Source organism: Oryctolagus cuniculus, chromosome 6 (assembly GCF_051225735.1).
Source record: "Oryctolagus cuniculus isolate XC-2025 breed Fujian yellow rabbit chromosome 6, ASM5122573v1, whole genome shotgun sequence".
Classification (NCBI taxonomy): Eukaryota; Metazoa; Chordata; class Mammalia; order Lagomorpha; family Leporidae; genus Oryctolagus; species Oryctolagus cuniculus.
The window spans coordinates 18,147,749-18,167,674 of NC_142872.1; the positions used below are offsets into that span (position 1 = coordinate 18,147,749).

Sequence of the window (19,926 nt, forward strand, 5' to 3'; positions counted from 1 at the left end):
CTTAAATGTTAGGGAGACAGAAAATAGTAAAAAGTTCCTTATCAATTGGTAATAACAGGATGGAATCTGTTACAGCCATGATGTTTGGGAATCACTCATGTAATCATTCATTCATTCAACAAATCTTTATTGAGCAACCTCTTTAAGAAGTTATAGAGAACTAAAATTAGAAAAACATTGCAAGTCTTCAAAGAGCTTAACGTTTGCAGTTGGAAAGATACATAATAAAAACAATAAACAAACATGACTTGGCAGGTTAGCAAGTGGTAAGAGTATGGTGTTGAGATGAGGGATTGGAAGTTTAAATTAGATGCCTTTGATAAGTCTCTCTGCGAAGATGATACTTGAGTAATGACAAGAAGGAAGTCAGAATGACCCGACTGGACCAATGTGGAGAAAGTGCTCCAGGGACCTTGGAATGTCCTGTGTAGGTGTTTCAAAGAGGGAGTGACGACTCATGTCACAACCGTTAAGTGAGACGTGCAGTGCCCAGTGACCCCTGGATGTGGTAATGTGGAGCTCTGTGGTGACTGTGCCAAGTGCAGTGTCAGTGGAGTGGTACCAGGGAGAGCCTGGAGTGGCTTTACCAAAAAAAGAAAGAAAAAAAAAGGAGGAAAGGCGGTGAGAATAGTGTTGCTATAACCTTCATAACAAAATAGGTCAGTGCAATGGAGCAGAAAGTAAAAGGGTGAGGGGCTCGGTGCATTAAGTAGCAACAGGTCCGTAAGGCAGTGGCGATGACCCAGAAGCAATAGAGAGTGATGGAGGGAGGGGAGAGAGAGAGAACAGAATTCCCCAAGCCTGCTGTTTCATAGCAAGATATGCTCCCTCCCTTTCCTTTTTTTTGGTTGAAGTAAGAGATTTTGCAGGTTTTCAGAACAGATTGTACTGTTCAGACTGCTTATTCTCAAGAGAACCTTTAAGGCTATTTTATCTTCCGCGAGTAAAGTTTACATTCCATTATTTTTATTTCCCTTTGAAATGTCCAGAAAGTGACACTTGGAGGAAATACTGTTTAAAATTTATCTTAAATGTTACAGTGTAAGGTCTATTTGGTGTGATGGTGGTGGTGGTGGTGGTGTGTGTGTGTGTGTGTGCACGTGCACACCCCCACGCCTGAAATAATTTTGAAATTCTAAACTCTTTCAGTATCCAGTCGGGAAGTTCAGAGTCAGACACTCGACTGGAACACAAAGGATTGGTAAGAAATGTTGCTTGTGTGAGTCCTTTTTTCTTTAAAACCATTGCAGTTCATGAGAGCTTAATTTATTAATATTAAGGTTTTTCTGGATTTACTTTAGTATTCTTGTTGGACTAATAAAGATTTTCAAAACAAGGAACATTCTCTCCCAGGTAAAAGTCTGGAGTTAGTGTGGTGTGCTGTGGCCTTCGCTATTTTGACATGTAGTAAGTCACCTGCTCTCCGTGGCCCTCCCACAGTGCAGACATGCTGGCTCTTTGGAAGTATTATCTTCTCTGTGAGGGAATCCTAGCGATCAGACACGGCATAGGTCAGGAAGTTCACGCTATTTGGTTTAGTTGGGCTGGTGTTTAAATCATGAGAGCTATGGTCTCTGTATGGCTTGAATATTCCCAAGGAGTCACGTGTTGAAAACTAGACCCCGCTGTGGGGCACTGAGAGGGTGGAAACTTCACGCAGTGCACATGTGAAGAGGCGGGGCTTTGGGGAATATGTTTAGGATGAGACTAAGTCATTAGGTTGGAGACCCCACGAGTAGGACTAGTTGGTTTGGTAGAGGAGGTACAGCGACCACACACGCATGCGCACGCACGCACATACGCATGCGCACGTCCCTTCTCTCTTGCCTGTGGTGTGATGCTCTGGGCTGCTTCCAAGCTCTGCCGCTGCAGCTCCTTGACTGGCACCTGCAGAACCGTGAGCCCAGATGCACTTCTTCACGAAGTAGCTGCCTCAGGGGTTTCATTACCGTCACTTCAAGTCAGCTGACTGCATGCCCACTCTGATCCTGGAGAGCTTCTTACTCAAGGAGCCCTCTCACCCCTGGGAGGCTGGGTCTTTTCTGCATGAGCCCAGCTGGGAACCACCCTCTGTTCCAGGTGAGGTGGTAGGGAAGGGTTGAGCGGACTACTGGGTGCACAGAGGTCTGCAATGCTATTCTCCACTTTTATATGTTAGGGGATTCCTGATAAAGAAAGTAAGCCATGAGTATTTCCTTAAACCCCCTTGATTCAGTTTTAGGACATTTTAGCCTTTACTTAGAGACATTTCTGGAACAATCCTTTCAACTCTAAGGGAGAGGCATAGAAGAAAAATCAAAGGAGCAAGAATCCAAAGACAGGGAATGGGCCCAGCTTTGTCACCTCTGAGCTGTGTGATGACAGTCAAGTCTCTGAAACTCTGAGCCTTAATATTCAGCTGAACAAGGAGGAAGATGAGGGTAACATAGTCTCCAGTACTACATATAAGATAGGGGGATGGAAAATGGTTGGCAAAGTACCCCCAAAAATGTTCAGAAGAAAACTTGTTAGGAACTGATAGCATTTGAATGGGCTTTGCTGTGGGCCTTTAATTTCTCTGTTAATTTCTGGATTTTGCATCTCTGGCTATGAACATCATATTCCCCCTGAGTTGAATATGGGAACCTCACTTCTGCATGATTACTGTTGTTCTAAAAGTGTAGTATAGTTCATTTAATCTGGCCCTGGACAAACTGGACACAGCTCCTAAATCCATAGTGATATTCAGAAAGAGGGTTTGTTGAAGAAACGTAAGGCAAAGGGAAAACCAAATTAGAATAGGATATGATTTTAATTAAAAAATTATTTTCCAACTCCAATGATAATTTACTTATACTGCTTTGCAGGAGGGGGACTAGGAAAAGAAAACCCAATAAAGAACCTTTGTTTTATCCAATGGAGATGTTTGTGATTCTGTTGCCCAAATAAAGAAGGCCCTGCACCAGTAGCTCATAAAAAACCATCTCTCAGTGTTTGCTGGGTTTGGGAAATGGGAGACTCCAGGGCACCTGTCTCTGAGCACTGCTCTTTCCTCCAAGGATGTGAATCAATCAGCACCCTAGAGATAACCCTTTCATTGGCAGCATCCTGCTGAAAAGGACAAGTAGCAATTACCACTGTTAGGATTTCTGCCTGGGGCTCCCAATTAGCTTCCTGCAGCTCAGAATCCATCCCCTTCCAATTAACAGTTGACATGGTTGGAAGCCCTGGAGCTGAAAGGAATTGGTTGAGCTTTAGTTCTTTTTGCTCTTCTAAAAGAATTTATTTAGCTGGAGGAAAGTAGAGTTAGAGACCTGAGGCCATAGGACAGGCACAGCCCCTGCTCCTTCCTTCTCGCCGTGCAGTCCTGTTGAGTAGTGGAACTCACAGAACACAGAACTCAGCAGAACAGACTGCCGTGTGCCACGAGGCAGGAGCCACGTTACAGGTGCATCCGTGGCTTCTCTGAGATAATTGTTCTTAGTCGTGGTTGTCGACGCTGACAAGAAGAATGAAATCTTTTCTATTGCTCTGTTTCTGTCCTTCACTGATTTGCAGTTCTCTCAATATTATGGTAACCTTTTGACTCCCTTGGTAAACTCTGAATTTCTGAAGAAAGGGATGGGCTGTGTTGGTCTCTGTGTCTCTGGGACAAAGTTCCACACATTAGAGAAGCCTCCCAGTTGGTACCCTTTGGAATGAAACCTGGAAGAGCTCCAGGCCCCGTACCAGGTCACTGAGACGAGCCATCTCTGAATCCTTACGGCATCTGGCACTGGCACTGTTAGACTGATCCTTTCTCTACTATTGTTACTGAACTGGAAAATTAAGGCCCTGTTATTCAGGAAGGTTCAGAGAGGTTCACGAGCTTGTAGTTGTAGCATAATTGAAAAGTACAAATTTTCTGCACTAGCTTAGTTAGGAATAGTATTGACTGATCATTCAGGGAGATCCACTTCTCAGGTGCCAGGCTGTACCTGAGTGTCTCAGCCCTATTTAGAATGGTACTGAAACTGTGGTCCCTGCGCTGTTTTAGCATCTTTGCACAGAGACCTAGAGCAAATGAAACATCTCATGAGAACTTGTTTCAGAAATCAACACTTGACTGCAAGGAGGCTTGGCCAGAGTACAGTTAGGATTGTTCCTCCCAGGGAGGTCCTGAGAATCCTGACCCAGGGAGATGAGCGATGTGAAACGCATGGTGTCGTTGGTTATGTGGAGTGGCACATCCAGAGGTGAGAATCGGGGTCTGAAGTCATTAGTGCTGGAATATGCACGTAGCATTTCATTCATTACACACAACCAGTCTTGTTAACAAAACTTCATAAGACATGGAGCTTTCAAGTTGCAATTTAGGGATAACATCAGCACATAATCCTTATTTTAAGTGCCAAAGATACAGAAATGTTTTTTTCGCTATCCAAGTTGTAAGGTCAAATTCATGGCATATGGTATAGGAAGTCAGTTTTATAAAATGACCTTAAGTGGCTAGATTTTTGTGTTTTACAAATTAGAGAAGGTAAGCAGTGTTGGAAGTTGGGTCAAGTGATACAAATTCTCTTAGCGCTTGTTATGAAACTGAATTTGCAGGAAACATGTAGTTCATCACATTCCTACTTTCTTTCAATTTTTAACATTCTAAGATGGGTTTTGGAAGATTTTTTGATGAGCAGGCTTTCAAATCATTAATGAATCAAGGTTGTTAACTTATCACTTGCACTTTAAATGAACACTGCAACTGACTGAAAGAATTCTTATCTCTCCTGAAAATGAGAATATAGCACTGTATTTCCATGCATATTTAAGCAGGAAGAAGGATTGCTGTGGTAAGATGCAGGCTTTTTGTTTTTACTTTCCTAGGCAAGAGATAATTGTCTCGGAACTTTTTGTCATGCCTTCTTTATGTCTTCTCTCTGGGAGAGTTGATGCATTTTGACCTGAGTATACACACGTGGAGCCATCGCCACAATCAAGATAAGGAGCCTGCCCTTAGCTTAAAAGGGTCTCTTGCCTCTTCCATCGCTCCCTCCTCCCACCCCTATCTTCTCATCTGACCCACCTTTCAAGTCTCTGAAGCTTTATACAGACGGAGCCCTGTGGTATGTCTCTCACTTGTATCTCTTTTCAGTGTGTCTGCAGAGTGGTAGCCTGTTGTACCGGTGTGCCCATTCATTGATCCTCTTGCCTGTTGATGGACAGTGAGGCGTTTTTGCACATGGCACTCTTCCAAACAAAGCTGTTGTGACTATTCTTGTACAAGTCCTTGGATGTGTGCTTTTTCTCTTGAATGAATACATGGAACAGGAAAGGTTGAATGATAGAGTAAGCGTCGTTTCAATTTTTTGAAAACTGGTAAGCTGTTTTCTAAAGCAGTGCTATCATTTTCCATTTCTTTCAGCAGACTGTGGACAAATCAGTTCATCTCTGTTCTCTCCAGGCCTGGTAATCCTTTTTTAATGTTAGCCATTCTCATAGGAAGAGTTGTATCTCATTGGGTTTTAATTTGAATTTTTTAATAACTATCAATGTTGAGCATTTTGTCGTTTTTTTTTTTTTCCATCCTTGTGTTTTACTTGGTCAAGTAACTTCCTGTCTTTTGTCACTTTTTAAGCTGGGTTGTTTGTTTCTTACTTTGCACTTGGAAGAGAAGTAATTTTTTTGCATATGTTTTCTAAGGATTTTCTCCAATCTGTGGTTAAGTCTTTCCATCTTCCTAATAACCTTAATAGCAATCTGTTTTCAGCAGCGCAGAAGTTTTTGGAACCTGATAAAAGAAGTCTTTGCCCAAGGTTACAAATACTTTCTGCTAAGTCTTCTTTTAGAAGTTGGTAAGTTCAGGTTTTATATTTAGGTCTAGGATGCATTTTGAGTTCATTTTGGCTGCTGATGAGTCACAGCTGAGCGTCTCCAGGAATTCCCCTCAGCTGACGGTGCTGCCCTGGCCCCAAGATGGCCTCCTCTTCAAAGGACCAGGCTGCATTCATGGACTGGAGGATGCAGTAGGCAGGCCTGCCCTCCTCCCTCTGATTGGGAGTAATTCTGAACAGCTAGGCCAGCTGCAGGCACCCTTAAGCATCGTCCCTTCTTCTGTAGGTACCATGCCAATGGCTCTTCCGCAGCCAGAGCTGCTTGGGAGTCTGCTTCCTGGGATCCTAACCCAATCCAGTCACAAAATGAGAATAGGAGTAACCCAAGGAATGAAGTGTAGTGAAAGGAAATGAACGAGAAAAGCTTAAATAACCTCTGCGTTGGGACCGAAGGTGAGACAGAACATAGGAATGGAAACGGTCACTGTGACTTGTTTTAGGTCAGAGTGTTAATGAGTATCTGCACTTAATACATCATGGTGATAATTAAGCTAAAAATTTGCTGTTCCACAAAAGGACACACATAGTACATAAACAGCATAAGTTGTACCTATTTCCAGGGACACAGGCTAAAGGAGAGTAGTATTATCTGCCCAGATGGTTGAGAGGGAGAGATGAGCTTGGATTGCTAGCCCTGTTCAACCTTTCCTGCCGCTGCTTTCCTGCTGAAGTCTTGCCACAAATGAGGGGCTGATCCGTGTCACATCCTCCTGCTAACTTCCCCGTCCTGCTAGCGTGCAACTCTCTCACTTTAAATCGTGTAGCCTAAATTCTATACAGAAAAAAACGTCCTTTTAGGTCTAACAAGGCACATGAAGGTGGTAGTGATGGTGTCAACGACAGGGTTGAGAAATGTTTTCCCCTCTTGCAGAGGGGCTCTCGGGAACCGCTGAGTGGATGGTTCACATGAATGTGCTTATGGGTCCAGGTAGCAGGGAAAGTGGAGGGGGGGTTATGCACAGCTCTACCCAGCAGTTAAACACAGCACCTGCTCCCACTGTACCGGTCAGAGAAGTGAGATTCCTGCAAACAACCTTAAGGGCTGGGGAGATGAGGTGATGTCATATGCCTGGGAGAAATTTCAGAAATTGGTAGACAGAAAGAGTAATATAAATATTAGATGAAAAAAACAGCCTAAGAAAAGAATTAGGACTGTCAGATTAAAAAACAAAAACAAAAGAAAGCATCAACTGTAGAAGGTCTCATTGGAAAAATTTCCATTTGGGAGCAGAAGCCATAAAATTATCTTAGGTGACAATGAGGTTCGCCAAAGGTCTGGACAGTGTTCTTTAAAAAGAAATGAACCTTTACCAGTAACTGGGTAAGATGGACGCCTTCATTTTTAACTTCTGTTATGGAGTTTCATGTATAAGAAACCAAAGGTGCTGTCTGCATGCAAATGGGTATTTTTAAATGTCAAAAAGCAAGGAAATGGAGAAAGCATATGGCACTCCAGTAGATTGTTTGCAGATAGTGTGCTTTTACAGATCCCCCCAAGGGCGGCTTTGCAATGGAAGCTTTGGCATGTGCAGATGGGTCTCCAGGTGCCCGTGGCGCTCCTTCCTCCGTATGATTGCTTCAAATGGCAAAAAGTTCCAAACACCTGGCATGACTTGGGGGTGGGGGGAGCAGGCCAATTGGTGCTGCGAAGTGCTGACAGGTGTTTGCTGCGAGGGTGGAAACCTTCGGAACGTGGTGTGCGCATCAGGGAGTTGGGAGATGTAAAACGGGGGCAGATGTTAGATATACAAACACGAGGGTTCACGGGCTTCAGAGTATTTCCACAGTTGGTTCCCTCCCTCAGTGTGGACACACCCTCCTAGATACAGATTTAGAAAGGTGCTCCTTGGAGATGAACGGTGACTCTTTGTAGTGTGGATAAAAATCAAGTCTCCTGTGCACTTGGCTTATCTTTGGAGATTTGCATGCGGAGAGCAAGGAAAGGCTGTGCGCATGCGCATGTGCTTTGGGGGTTGTTGACTCATTCTGCCTTGGAGGGGACGTTTCATGGGGTGGGAGCTGAAGAAAATACACATCGCATGCACATTTCCCGGAGAGCGGGTAGCGTCCCACGGGCCGCGATAGTGGCCCAGCCTGGCTTGTCTCAAAGCGGAGGCCCTCCGGCTGCTTGGTGAGAGGCTGGGAGACAGTGGGCTTGGCCTGGGGCGAGTGGTGCTTGCATGCTGGCTCTATGGGCTGCAGCGGCTTCGGCTGGCCTCAGCATCGTCGGGCACCTTGGGTCTGATCAGGTTAATTTATTTTATAATTGGGTTAAATTAAAGCTTCTTGCTGGGGATCATTGCCTCGGGCCTCTGTGCCAATAGCCGTGTTTGTCTTAGGTCAGGTGTGAGAGTCGGTTACTTCAAACTATGGATGATAATAATTGCCATCAATGTCTTGGGTTATCAACTCAGAGAGGTTTGCAAAAATGGAGGGCTGTTCCAAGTTTCGGTGAGAATTCGTTTTTTATTTTTTCAACAAGTTGTTTCTCCTTGAAACAAAATCATGAACATACAAGATAATGTAATCTCTGAAAACTGTACCTCATGAGAAACTGAGCATTTAGCACCGTGTTAGCCTAGTTAAGATGCACTTAAATTCAAAAACAGTAATGGGAAAATATTTGTAGCACCTATGACAATGTAACACCCTTGACACATGAAGATCTTATGCAAATGTAAGAAATGACCAGCAGTTAAACAGAAAATGGGTGAAAGACACAAGCTAGGGCTGGCACCGCAGCTCACTAGGCTAATCCTCTGCCTTGCGGCGCTGGCACACCGGGTTCTAGTCCCGGTCGGGGCGCCAGATTCTGTCCTGGTTGCCCCTCTTCCAGGCCAGCTCTCTGCTGTGGCCAGGGAGTGCAGTGGAGGATAGCCCAAGTGCTTGGGCCCTGCACCCCATGGGAGACCAGGAGAAGCACCTGGCTCCTGCCATCAGATCAGCGCAGTGCGCCAGCCGCAGCGGCCATTGGAGGATGAACCAACTGCAAAGGAAGACCTTTCTCTCTGTCTCTCTCTCTCACTGTCCACTCTGCCTGTCAAAAAAAAAAAAAAAAAAAAAAAAAAAAAAAAAGGTGTACGGAAACTAGTTGGTTGGGCATGTCCCTTTGGATATGTAATCTTAAATTTATAACAAGACTATAGTCTTTCAAATACAGCAACCATTACAATAGATAAATATATTTAATATATCAAATATATAAAAATCTCCTGGTGGTAGGATTCTGCATAATTTTGGTTTGGGCTTTTAAACCTTTTTGATTGTATGCACGTCACAAAAATGCATATAAAAATCTGGCGTAAAGCACACATGTTCTTTCTTGTGTTTCCAGCGAGTATCTCTGCTACCTTTGCCATCTGTCATCACACTGTGAGCTCCTGAAAGGTGGGGAGTTCTGTTCTTCTTACCCTCCCGCGTTAAGCTCTGGATCTTACATGTTAAAGACATTCACTACACAAGAACAGTTTTCATGTGTTTGATCCTGAATAACTGGCCACGTTGTGTTTTTCAGTTAGAGAAGAAAGCTCACTGGAATCATACCCTTAATGTAAAGGAAAATTAAATTATAAGATGTTTTTAAATTACATGTGGCTTGGAAACATTCTTTGGAAAGGATTAAGTCCTGTTTTGCTTGCCTCGCATGCCTAAGGAGAATGTAATAAATTCTAGAACAGCCTGCTTTCCCTGGGGGCTATTACCAGTGGAATCTTACTTAAAATAGAAATATCATGGCCATGGTAACTGTATTCTGAATCTTGTTAATCTTTCTCTTTCTAAATGCAATAGCATTTGGTGTCTCAAAATGTGTTCTTCCATTCTTTGCTGATAATCATGTTACTGGAAATCTAGAAAGTCTCCCATAATGACTTTCTTTGTGACAGCTCGTCACGTTGGGCTGAGATCCCAGTGGTTCAAATGCTCAGAACTGCTTTGGGGATTAAAAAAAATAGTCAAGTACCCAGAAAGTAGCTTTCAAATAACTTCAGTTTCTATCCTTGAGGCAGGGTTGAGGATGACAATTCAGAAAAATTCAATCAATATTTGCCACCTGAATCAAATAAAACCTTATAACTTATTTCTAAAATCAGCTTTCAAATAACTCATCAATGAATAAAGATACAGTAAAAACAAAAACTCGTGTGAAATTTTAACAAAATTTAAATACAATAAGTCAAATACTGTATAAAGTAAAAATTTTTGATGTGCACATCACTAGAGAGGGAGGATTTTGTTACACATCCTGTAGCTAAACACCAAAGCCCAACTTCTTGACACAGAGTCTGTCCTGTAGGCAAATACTCTATTTCCTTTTTAAAAAAATTGCTTTGAGCATGAGAGAGCCAGAGTTACCATTCATTGGTCCACTTTGCAAATCCCTGTAATGGCTGGAGCGGAAGTGGAGGTCAGGAACCGAATCCAGGTTTCCCATGTGGGTGGCAGGGACACGGTTACTTGAGTCATCCCTGTTGCCTCCAGAGGTTTGCTTAACCAGGAAGCTGGAGCCAGACACCGAACCAGCCCTGCAGTATTTGCCACAGGAGCCCCGGCCAGAGAGTTAAGTGCTGGCAGAATGTCCACCCTGACCTGCCCATTCCCTTTTCTCCTTAGCGATTGTTGCCCGCTCACTGATGGATGAGTTTGAGGACACTGTTCTAAGTCTTAAGAAATCATGATCTGAAGATTGATGGTCTCTGTATGTGACTTTAAATGATAGTCACCTTAAAATGTTTTACAATAAATGGAAATTACTTTAACATATTTTATTTAAGGTAGTACATCCAAAACAGTGCTAACAAGATGTTTTCAGACTAAGCACATTGCAAGTCCCCAGGATTCACAGGCACAGTGGCTGTCGTGTTGGACAGTGGTCTGGGGCGCTGGGAGCTTCATGTTCCTCTTCCAATTTGTCTGAGAAGCAGGAGAGGTCCTCTCCGTCAGTGTTACTCTCTTTGGGAATTAGGAGTTAAAACAAGAAAGCAGACACATTCTCAGTCATGCTCAATGAAAGCCAAAAACAGACTTCAGAAATGTTGCACCTCTCTTACTCTTTCCTGAAAGATGGTGCACTATATTGAGCAACACATTAAGGAACTAAAAGATGACCATTAACTTCGCTATTATAATTTTCATCAAAGGGATTCCACTGTATGGGTGTTTTTAAGTCTTTTTAAAATAACACTTGGACATAATTGGCCGGCGCCGCGGCTCACTAGGCTAATCCTCCGCCTAGCGGCGCCGGCACACCGGGTTCTAGTCCCGGTTGCCCCTCTTCCAGGCCAGCTCTCTGCTGCGGCCAGGAAGTGCAGTGGAGGATGGCCCAGGTACTTGGGCCCTGCACCCCATGGGAGACCAGGAGAAGCACCTGGCTCCTGGCTCCTGCCATCGGATCAGCGCGGTGCGCCGGCCGCAGCGCGCCGGTCGCGGCGGCCATTGGAGGGTAAACCAACGGCAAAGGAAGACCTTTCTCTCTGTCTCTCTCTCTCACTGTCCACTCTGCCTGTCAAAAAAAAAAAAACAAAAAACACTTGGACATAATTGAGTAACAATAGAAAATCATTCCTAGAGTGACAAAATAGCAAATGTTTCAAATATAGAAAAAATGAGATGATTGAGATTTCAGTATATGTATTAGATACTAAAAGTATCCAATAGACTTGTATAATAATTGCAAGATAGAATTTACTTTATTCTAATTTTTAAAAATAATTATTTTGGGGCCAGCGCTGTGGCATAGCTGCTAAAGCCACCACCTACAGTGCCAGCATCCCATATGGGAGCCAGTTCAAGTCCTCGCTGCTGCACTTCCTATCCAGCTCCCTGCTAATGTGCCTGGGAAAGCAGCAGAAGATAGTCCAAGTCCCTGGGACCGTGCACCCACATGGGAGACCCAGAGGTGGTTTCTGGCTCCTGGATTCAGATCACCTCAGCTCCAGCCATTGTGGCTATTTGGGGAATGAACCAGAAATGGAAGACCTTTGTCTGTCTCCCGCTCACTCTCCCCCTCTGCCTCTGCCTCTCTGTAACCCTGCCTTTAAAAAAAACTTTTAATAAATGTCTTATCTTTGTTCTTTATAAGACCACTAATAAAAAACTGAAAGTCATAAATACCAACTTCTACAAATGCTAAAAATTTTTTTAAAAAACATGTAATGGGGCCCAAAAGACTTTCATGTTATATACAGGGTTAAATCTCATTGATCCAAAAAAAAAAAAAAAAAAAAAGGTGGGAGAAAATTTGAAAGCCACTGAGTTTAAAATCTCCCTTCTCTTCCCACGAGCTTCAGTCGTCTTGTCTAGTTTTCTAGGCAAGAAGACTTTGTAAGTTTTCTCGTAAATTCCTTTAAAATTTTTTCTTTAGCTGTGGTTCATACTCCTTGCTCCTCTTCAATGTCGGGAACCCCAAGGTCCATGCAGAGAAGAAACAGGGCAGATTCGAAAGCCCTTTGGTTGGCAGGGGGCGCGCTCCCCAGCTGCACTGCTGAGTGTTGGCTTTGGCGTTGTGCGTTATGATTGCCCATTTCCCACAGTGAGTAGCCAGGCAAGGTGCAGTGGCATGCTGCAAAGAACACAGGTGCAGAATGAGATCAACTCCAGACTTCCTCCTCGGCTGTGAGTGTCCTGAAGCCGCACCCTAGAAACATAGACCCAGAACTTAACAACATAGTTCTGTTTTATGTTTTTACTCACTGCTGTGGACCCAGCATGGTGCCAGGCATTTTCTTGAATTACCACAGTAAATCATCAGAGCAGTCCTGGAGTTATCATCTCCAATTTTATAGACGAGCAGAGGGAGGCTCAGAATAATGAAGTCACTTACTTAAAGTCACAGGAAGAGTGAATAATTACTGCTACGAGAGGGACCTCGCAGTGGTCAGATTCATGTTTGAAATCAGCAGAGCCCATTCTAGCTGATATTAGGAGGGAACAAGAATTCTGAAAGGCTGTAAGCTATTTCTGAGGGTATGAGGGTCAGCGGATCCGGCTTCGAGACTCCCCCTCTCTACCCTGCAGGCTTTGGGGACCAGCCTGTTGCCTGCCGCAGGACAGAGACACAGCATCCCTTGTCACTTCAGTTGAGTAGGAGACTGTCCTGCCAAGGCTTCTGTCACTTCAGCTTCTGGAAACACAATGACCCTGTGCACCTGCTGAGAGTCCGTTCTGGTGGGCACCTTTTCCCTAGCACGCTTGTCTGCATTGAAATCAGAGGCTGCCGTGTCCAACTTGGGAAGCCTAAGTAACTTGTCCACTCCTTACCTGTGAAGGATGCTTAGAAGGGAGTTCCTGGCCCCTGGGGAACTGGAGAATGTGAAATTCTCCCAATAGGGAAGACCCTAAGCAGGCGGAATGGCAAGGTAGCCAACCACACCTAGGTCGAGATGCTTTTGGCATGATGGTATCGATTCACAGATGAGAAAACTGGTGCTCAATGAGTAGCTTCTATTGGGTATGCTGTGTCTTCTCTCTGCTACTCTGGACCCGGCCAGACTGGCAGACCTTAAAAGAAGTGGAAATTCACTGAAGAAAGTGAGCCTCTCTCCTGTCCTCAGCTTGCCTTATCGTTTTGGAATGTGCTATGGAAATTGTCGCTGGGCTTTTATCTGATACAAAAGGATGCATAACACATTGCCCCTTCAGATCTTGTAAGGAGTGAGGCTGTGCAAATGCCAGGCAGGGAGGAAAAAAGAGCTTTCTCATAGAACATCAAGTTCAACTAAGGATCCTCTTGCTAAGTTTGGGAGTACGTACCATCACTGGACTCTGCATGTGGTTCTTATCACGGCAGTTAAGTTTCTGGGATTTTCTTAAACTTATTTAGAATCTCAAACTCATTGGTAAGAAAAAAAACTCCTTCCACTCTGAATACTCTGAATCATAGAACAGTTGCTGGTGAATATACACAGGGCACCAGTGATGGATTCGACAAGACCAGCTTTGAAAAGCTGCCTAGGCTATGGCAATAAAATTTCATCACCTCATTCATAAGCTGACTTGAAGATCTTGTGTCCTACAGCTGTGTGTTTCCATTGGAATTCATGGGAGGATGAAAACATGGTTGGTCAGTGTGTCAAAGAACTCAATCTGAGCTTATCTATGAAGTGTCAGAAAACAAGTAACTTGGTCACAAAAGGACTTAACTATTTAAAGCACTAACTTTACAAATGGGGAAAGCATTTGTGGTATGTTATGCCCCACTTAATGGAAAATTTTATTTAAACAGCTTTTTTGAAAGTTTTTAAATAAAATCATTGCTTCAGTAAGAATATGCTAGGTTTTTGCCTTTTTACAGTTTTCATTATTTACAATCTTTTTTTTTACTTTATTCACAAAACAGTTCTTATTTTTTATTTTTTAATTTTATTTATTTATTTATTTTTTTTGACAGGCAGAGTGGATAGTGAGAGAGAGAGACAGAGAGAAAGGTCTTCCTTTGCCGTTGGTTCACCCTCCAATGGCCGCTGCGGCCGGCGCACCGCGCTGATCCGATGGCAGGAGCCAGGAGCTAGGTGCTTTTCCTGGTCTCCCATGGGGTGCAGGGCCCAAGCACCTGGGCCATCCTCCACTGCACTCCCTGGCCACAGCAGAGGGCTGGCCTGGAAGAGGGGCCACCGGGACAGAATCCGGCGCCCCGACCGGGACTAGAACCCGGTGTGCAGGCGCCTCTAGGCGGAGGATTAGCCTAGTGAGCCGTGGCGCCGGCCAGCTTTATTCACAAAACAGTTCTAAGTATGTAAGGAATAGTTGAATTGGGGCCAGTGTTGTGGGATAAGGGGTAAAGACCACATCCCATATGAGCACTGGTTCAAGTCCGTGCTGCTCCACTTCTGACCCAGCTTCCCACTATGCCCCAGAAAAGCAGTGAAAGATGGCCCAGACAACTGGCCTACTGCTACCCATGAGGGAGACCAAGATGGAGCTCCAGGCTCCTGGCTTCTGCCTGGTCCAGCCCTGGCTTTTACAGCCTTTTAGGGAGTGAACCAGTGAACCCTCTCCCTTCCCCACTCCTTCCCCCCTCCCTTCCCCCTCTTCCTTCCCCTCCCCCTCTTCTTTCCCACTCCTTTTCCCTCTCCTTCCTCCTCCTTCCCTCTCCCTCCCCATCATTCTTTGTATCTCTCTCCTCCTCTGTCACTAAATCTTTGTAAAAGAAAAGTTGATTGGAGTTTTAATAGACTAATTCCTTTATTTCACAATTTATTTATTACATGTGTGTTTTAAGTTACTTCAAATTGTTAAAATCTTGCGTTGTGGTAGAAATGATGTCAAAACCATTTGAACCATGTGAAGTATTTTGAAATGCAAGTATGTTCACAGTGTTATTTTTGAAAAATAACAAAATATTCTCAATAATGCCATTCCCTTCCTTTGTCTATTTTATCATGAGTAAAATATATTCTCATTATAGGACTCTGGACTTAATGGTCCCCAGGACAAGTGAACTCCAGTGCCTGTGTTGCTTCAGTACTGAAACCGGGCTGCCTTCGGAAGACGGCCTGCTCTAATGTCCAGAAAAAAAAGGAACTCTTGGTTTCCTTTTAACTTGGGGAATTTTCCCAGTAGGAAAAGAGTCTGCATTTATTCCTCTGTACAATTCATACAGAGGCAGCAAGAACACCCTGATATGCCCATTCATTAACATGTTGCGTTTGATTTTAGAATAAAAAGTACAAGTGATTGGAAGAAAATATTCTCTCTAAAAAATTGAATTCTTAATTTGGGCTGTAGGAATGGCATGAAGAAGGGTGTTTGCCTTTCTGAAAGTATATGCAAAATTAAGCAGGTATATGCTCATTGTATGTGTGTACAAATACGTGTATATACATTTTTTCTGATAATTCAAACTTCATCAGATAGTCAAAAGAATTTATGATTAACAGAAATCATAATAGCTGAGGCCTGCCTCATGGAATAAATTCAGTAGCATACTTGGGGTCTTCAAAAAGTTTATAGTAAATGCATATTATGAAAACCCTATGCTCAAGTTTCAATCTGTTTTTGGACCCAAGCAAATCTTAGTTCTGTTTTTCCCTAAACTTTGCAAAGCACCCTTAGAGGGACTATACTGAACTCAAATTCTGGTGTCCTCTAAGCTAGAGCCTGTTTGACTTTTAGCTTTAATACCAGCCATGGAAGATAGATCCTGTTTACCAGGCCCCCTTTCTCTTCCAGTGCTACTACTGGTACAAGGCCTACACTTGTACGAGTGTGAAAGAGCTACACAGCATAGTTACTTCAGATAGAACTGGAGTGTCTGAAAAGAGGATAGGGAGGCCTCTTAACACCTTCTGGCATCTTCCAGAATTCTCCTCAAAGGGAAAAGAACAAGACCCCAGTTCCCAGAACAGTATATTATGAGTGAGCATGAAAGTGTTACATTAACCACCAAACTTTGGACATTATTTTGATTTTTTTTTAAACAGCAAATTGAATTCCAGGTTTTTTGCAGTGGAGTGCGACTCTAAGCTGAGAGTTGTGGTGAGGAGATTAATCATCCCTGTCTTGTTACCACTAATTTCCCCACTGCTTGGCATAAATACCTGGCCAATAGCCCTCCATAAATATTTTTTGAACTCCTACGAATTGAATTGCTTTGAACTGAATTGAAATGAGAGTTGGCAAGTTAAGAGTTTGGGGCAAGCTATTATTTTAAGTTATTTATGAAGCTATCAAATGCCACACGGTCGTTTCTCTTCAACTTCCATGCCAACAATCTTTTTATAAATTAAAGTCTGAGTCAACAATCCCTTTCTGAGGCCTTTTTCTTTTTTCTTTTATTCTATCAGTCAGTGCTATAGAAATGGAAAAGTAGTTAAATTTTCACAGGATGAAAAGTTGACCTTTAGAGGGTTTTTTTTTTCTTTGAGAAAAATAGGATCCTGGAAACTTTCTAAGGCAGAAAATGTGACATTACAGAAAAGTCCATTCCAGGGGAATTCAGGGATCATGTTTTTGGAAAGGACACCTGATAAAATAGTTCAGAAGTTAACAGAGATCCCTTAAATAGGAGGTCTGCACACTTCCGTATTTCCTAAGAATTTTTGTCCTTGAAAGAGAGTGCGTTCTCTTAGGACTGCCAACTTTCCTATTTTTTTTTTTTAAGAAATGACACTGAAATACAGGAGTTTCCAAAGACCACCACCATCATTTGTTAAAGGAACATCCTCTTGACACACCAGCAAGGAATACGATCCTAATCTCGGAGCAATTGACAGCCCTCTGAATGGAATAAATCTTGGCTTCATAAAATATTCAGCGTCCTCTTTTACATTTTGCTTTGTCCTCCCGTTCCTGATGGTGGAAATGTTATCATAAAGCAACAGTGAGCCTCCGGCTGATGTGGGGAGCAGGAAGACAGTAAAGCCTTTGGCTGGACTTCCCTTGTTGCCAGTCCCCATCAGCTCAACACCCTTGCCCTTCTTTGCTCTTTGTGGGAGAACTGGTCTACCTGGACCCTGTGGCTTGTGGTGGGCTCAGCCCTGGGGGAAAGACAGGACAGCAGAGGGTGAGGAGAGAGAAGGTGAGGCTTCTTACTCGACTGATCTGCTGTGCCCCCCTGCCCCAGGGAGGGCCTGGCAGCGTGTGCATGTCTGTACTCTGCTTTCTTCCTAGATGTATCCTCACATACTCTCCTAACCCGTCCCTATACCTCTTCCGTGAAGACAAGGCAAAGAGCTCTGCCACCTGTTCAGAGCTGATGCCCTTGAACTTGAGCTCCCCCTTGGTCCTCAGTCATGGCACTGATATGTCCACATGTGTCCAGCTAGGGCCTAGTCAACACTTGATTCGGTTACACATGGAAGTGCTGAGGCCCATCCCAGCGAAGCAGCTGGCCCAAAGTAGCCTTGCCTTGAAGAATCCCGTCCAATACAAAGCATGGGGTCCCGGTCACAAGCAGAGTGCCCATTAATCAGTGCTTGCCGCACCCTCCATAGCCAGCCCCTGCCCAGGCCTGACGATGGGCTCCTTCTGCAACCTGGTGTTGTATTCTATTTGCATTTTACCTTCAGCTTTCTTACTGGGTGATGACTGAGGCATCCCTGAACACAGAGGAATGCTGTTTTCACTGGAAAGGATGGGAACTGGGGGAATGGAATTGTTAGACTTCCTCTAAAGCAGAAATAGCCTAAGAAACTATTGGCAAAAGCCAAGCACAGAAGAACGTGAGAGTGATGAGGTTTCTGCTGTGCAATGAAATTCTGGCCAGGAATGAGGAGGAAGAGGGATGATAAGGCTGGGGTGCAAGGTGGAGGTGGAGGTGGTGTGGGTGGTGGACAGGGAAAGAAGATGGCTCACTGGGGAGGGCAGGTTTGGGGGATGAGGATGCACGGGGCCGTGGTGGGTGCCTGGCGAGCAGCAGGAGAACGCGGCAGTAGCGGAGGGAAGAGATACCAAGCAGGAAGCTCCCCGTGAGAAAATGTGTCCGAGGTGCGTTTCTTCTGGTGGGAAGTTGCTGCCCCACCTAGCAGGGTCCCAGTTGTCCCAGACGTTTCAGTCTCTGCCTCGGAGCTGTGTGCAAATGCACGTCTGCGAAGCCGGAATTTGTGATGACCATACAGCGATTTAGCAGGTTTGGCTTTTGACTAAATGCACGTGCATACATTGAGTACATGGACTTTTTTAAAAAGTGCGTACTTGATGATTTTCTCACTGCTCTTGATCTCTTGTTTAAATAGTGACCCTGCGGTTAAGTTCTTCCACTAGGATTTTAAAGGAAGCTACCCAGTTTGAATAACAGGTTTTTCTCCTGAGAGGCTTTGGGATAATGGAATTCTGAACCTATGTCAAGTACTTCATCTGTAGAAGGAGTCACTGGTTCAACCCCGTACGTCTTGACAGCAGCCCCACATCATTCAGCCTCCTTGCCCTTGGCTGCACAAGCTGTCCCTGATCTTAGCGAGCAGAGCTGTGCTGGGGCTCTGATCGCTGTTGGCGTCCCAGGCCTGTTGAGGGGGAAGCATCACTCAAAGGAGTCACTGTTGCAGCCTCTGAGCGAGAATGACGACTCCTGCTGGTGCCACCACCCCCAGGACTGCTGAGCCTTCCGTCAGTCAACAGTCAGTCAATGGGCACCTCCTTAATTCTGAGTAAAGTCTTGACGGGCCTCTGTACACAGGGGCCAGAGCTGGAGGAGGGGGTCAGAGACAGAAGACAGAACCGGTCCTTAGGCTGGAGGGACTTCAAATGGCTGAGAAGGACGTGCCAAGCTCATTTGTGGACAGAGAAAGAAAGGTTTAAAAGCAAGGACAGATTCTCAAATGAGAAACTTGTGTAATCGAAATGCAGTCTACTCTTGGACTTGCGAATCTCTGTAAGATCTGTTCAGTTAGTAAATGATCAACCTCAATACATAGAACAGTCAAGTGCCTTGAACTGTAATCAAAGAGCTTGCTGAATTGTTAATATTCACTATTATTTTAGTTGAATCATCTTGGCTGTCTTAGCTGTACATACTGAGATTATTGGCTTGACATTTAGGAAGAAAATTTTAAGATGGAGTACAAATTCAACATGTTCTTTAGACCACACAGCTCAATCCTCCATGTTAATCTGTGGTATTTGTAGCATTTTGATGTCATGTAACAGACTGATTAATAATATAATTCACCTGTCCTTTAGCTTAATCAGTGAGTATTTGTTTTCATTATTAACACAAATTGCACGTGTCCACGTATGCCTGGAAGTAGAATGAGATGAACGGAGAAGATGCTGTCTTTGGGCTGTCTGCCGTGACACCTGGCATACCTGGGACAGTTGCTGGCTACACCTGTTTAAGACTCTTTGGAAGCACCCCCCCCCCTTCGGAACCTCTAACCTCATGTAGTTACCTGTTTCTGAACTTGTTCCTGCCTTCTGATTCCTCTGCTCAGTTAGTGGAATTGTTCCCAGTGACACGTGCTTGCCTATGTATAAGCTATTTCCTGCCAAGGGGCTGGGGAGGCAGAGAAGGCCAGGTCACAGGCTGGGGACCTGTGGCTTGCAGCTGGGCTACGGAAGACACACTTTGCTTTTTCTACAGGTTACTCCGGTCACCCACTGTTCTACAACTCATGGATTTACGGGTACTGAACGTCCTGCGTTATTT

The 19,926-nt window shown here is 44.2% G+C and overlaps 1 protein-coding gene across 12 annotated transcripts in view; it reads left to right on the forward strand.

The window, feature by feature from the left end:
• Window positions 1-1,702: 1,702 nt before the first annotated feature.
• The window catches only part of CCDC192 (coiled-coil domain containing 192), a 310,484-nt gene continuing 292,260 nt past the window's right edge, over window positions 1,703-19,926 (forward strand). For 4 of the 12 annotated variants that reach the window (XR_016235326.1, XR_016235325.1, XR_016235328.1 and 1 more), the window contains exon 1: window positions 1,772-2,079. Coding sequence is in view for 7 of the 12 variants with exons in the window: in XM_089334911.1 (XP_089191037.1) it covers window positions 2,047-2,079 (33 nt within the window). In the remaining 5 variants the exon portion in view is untranslated. Of the gene's footprint in view, window positions 2,080-19,926 lie in introns of all 12 variants that reach the window. The other 8 variants (XR_016235323.1, XM_089334914.1, XM_089334911.1 and 5 more) reach the window with 7 other exon arrangements.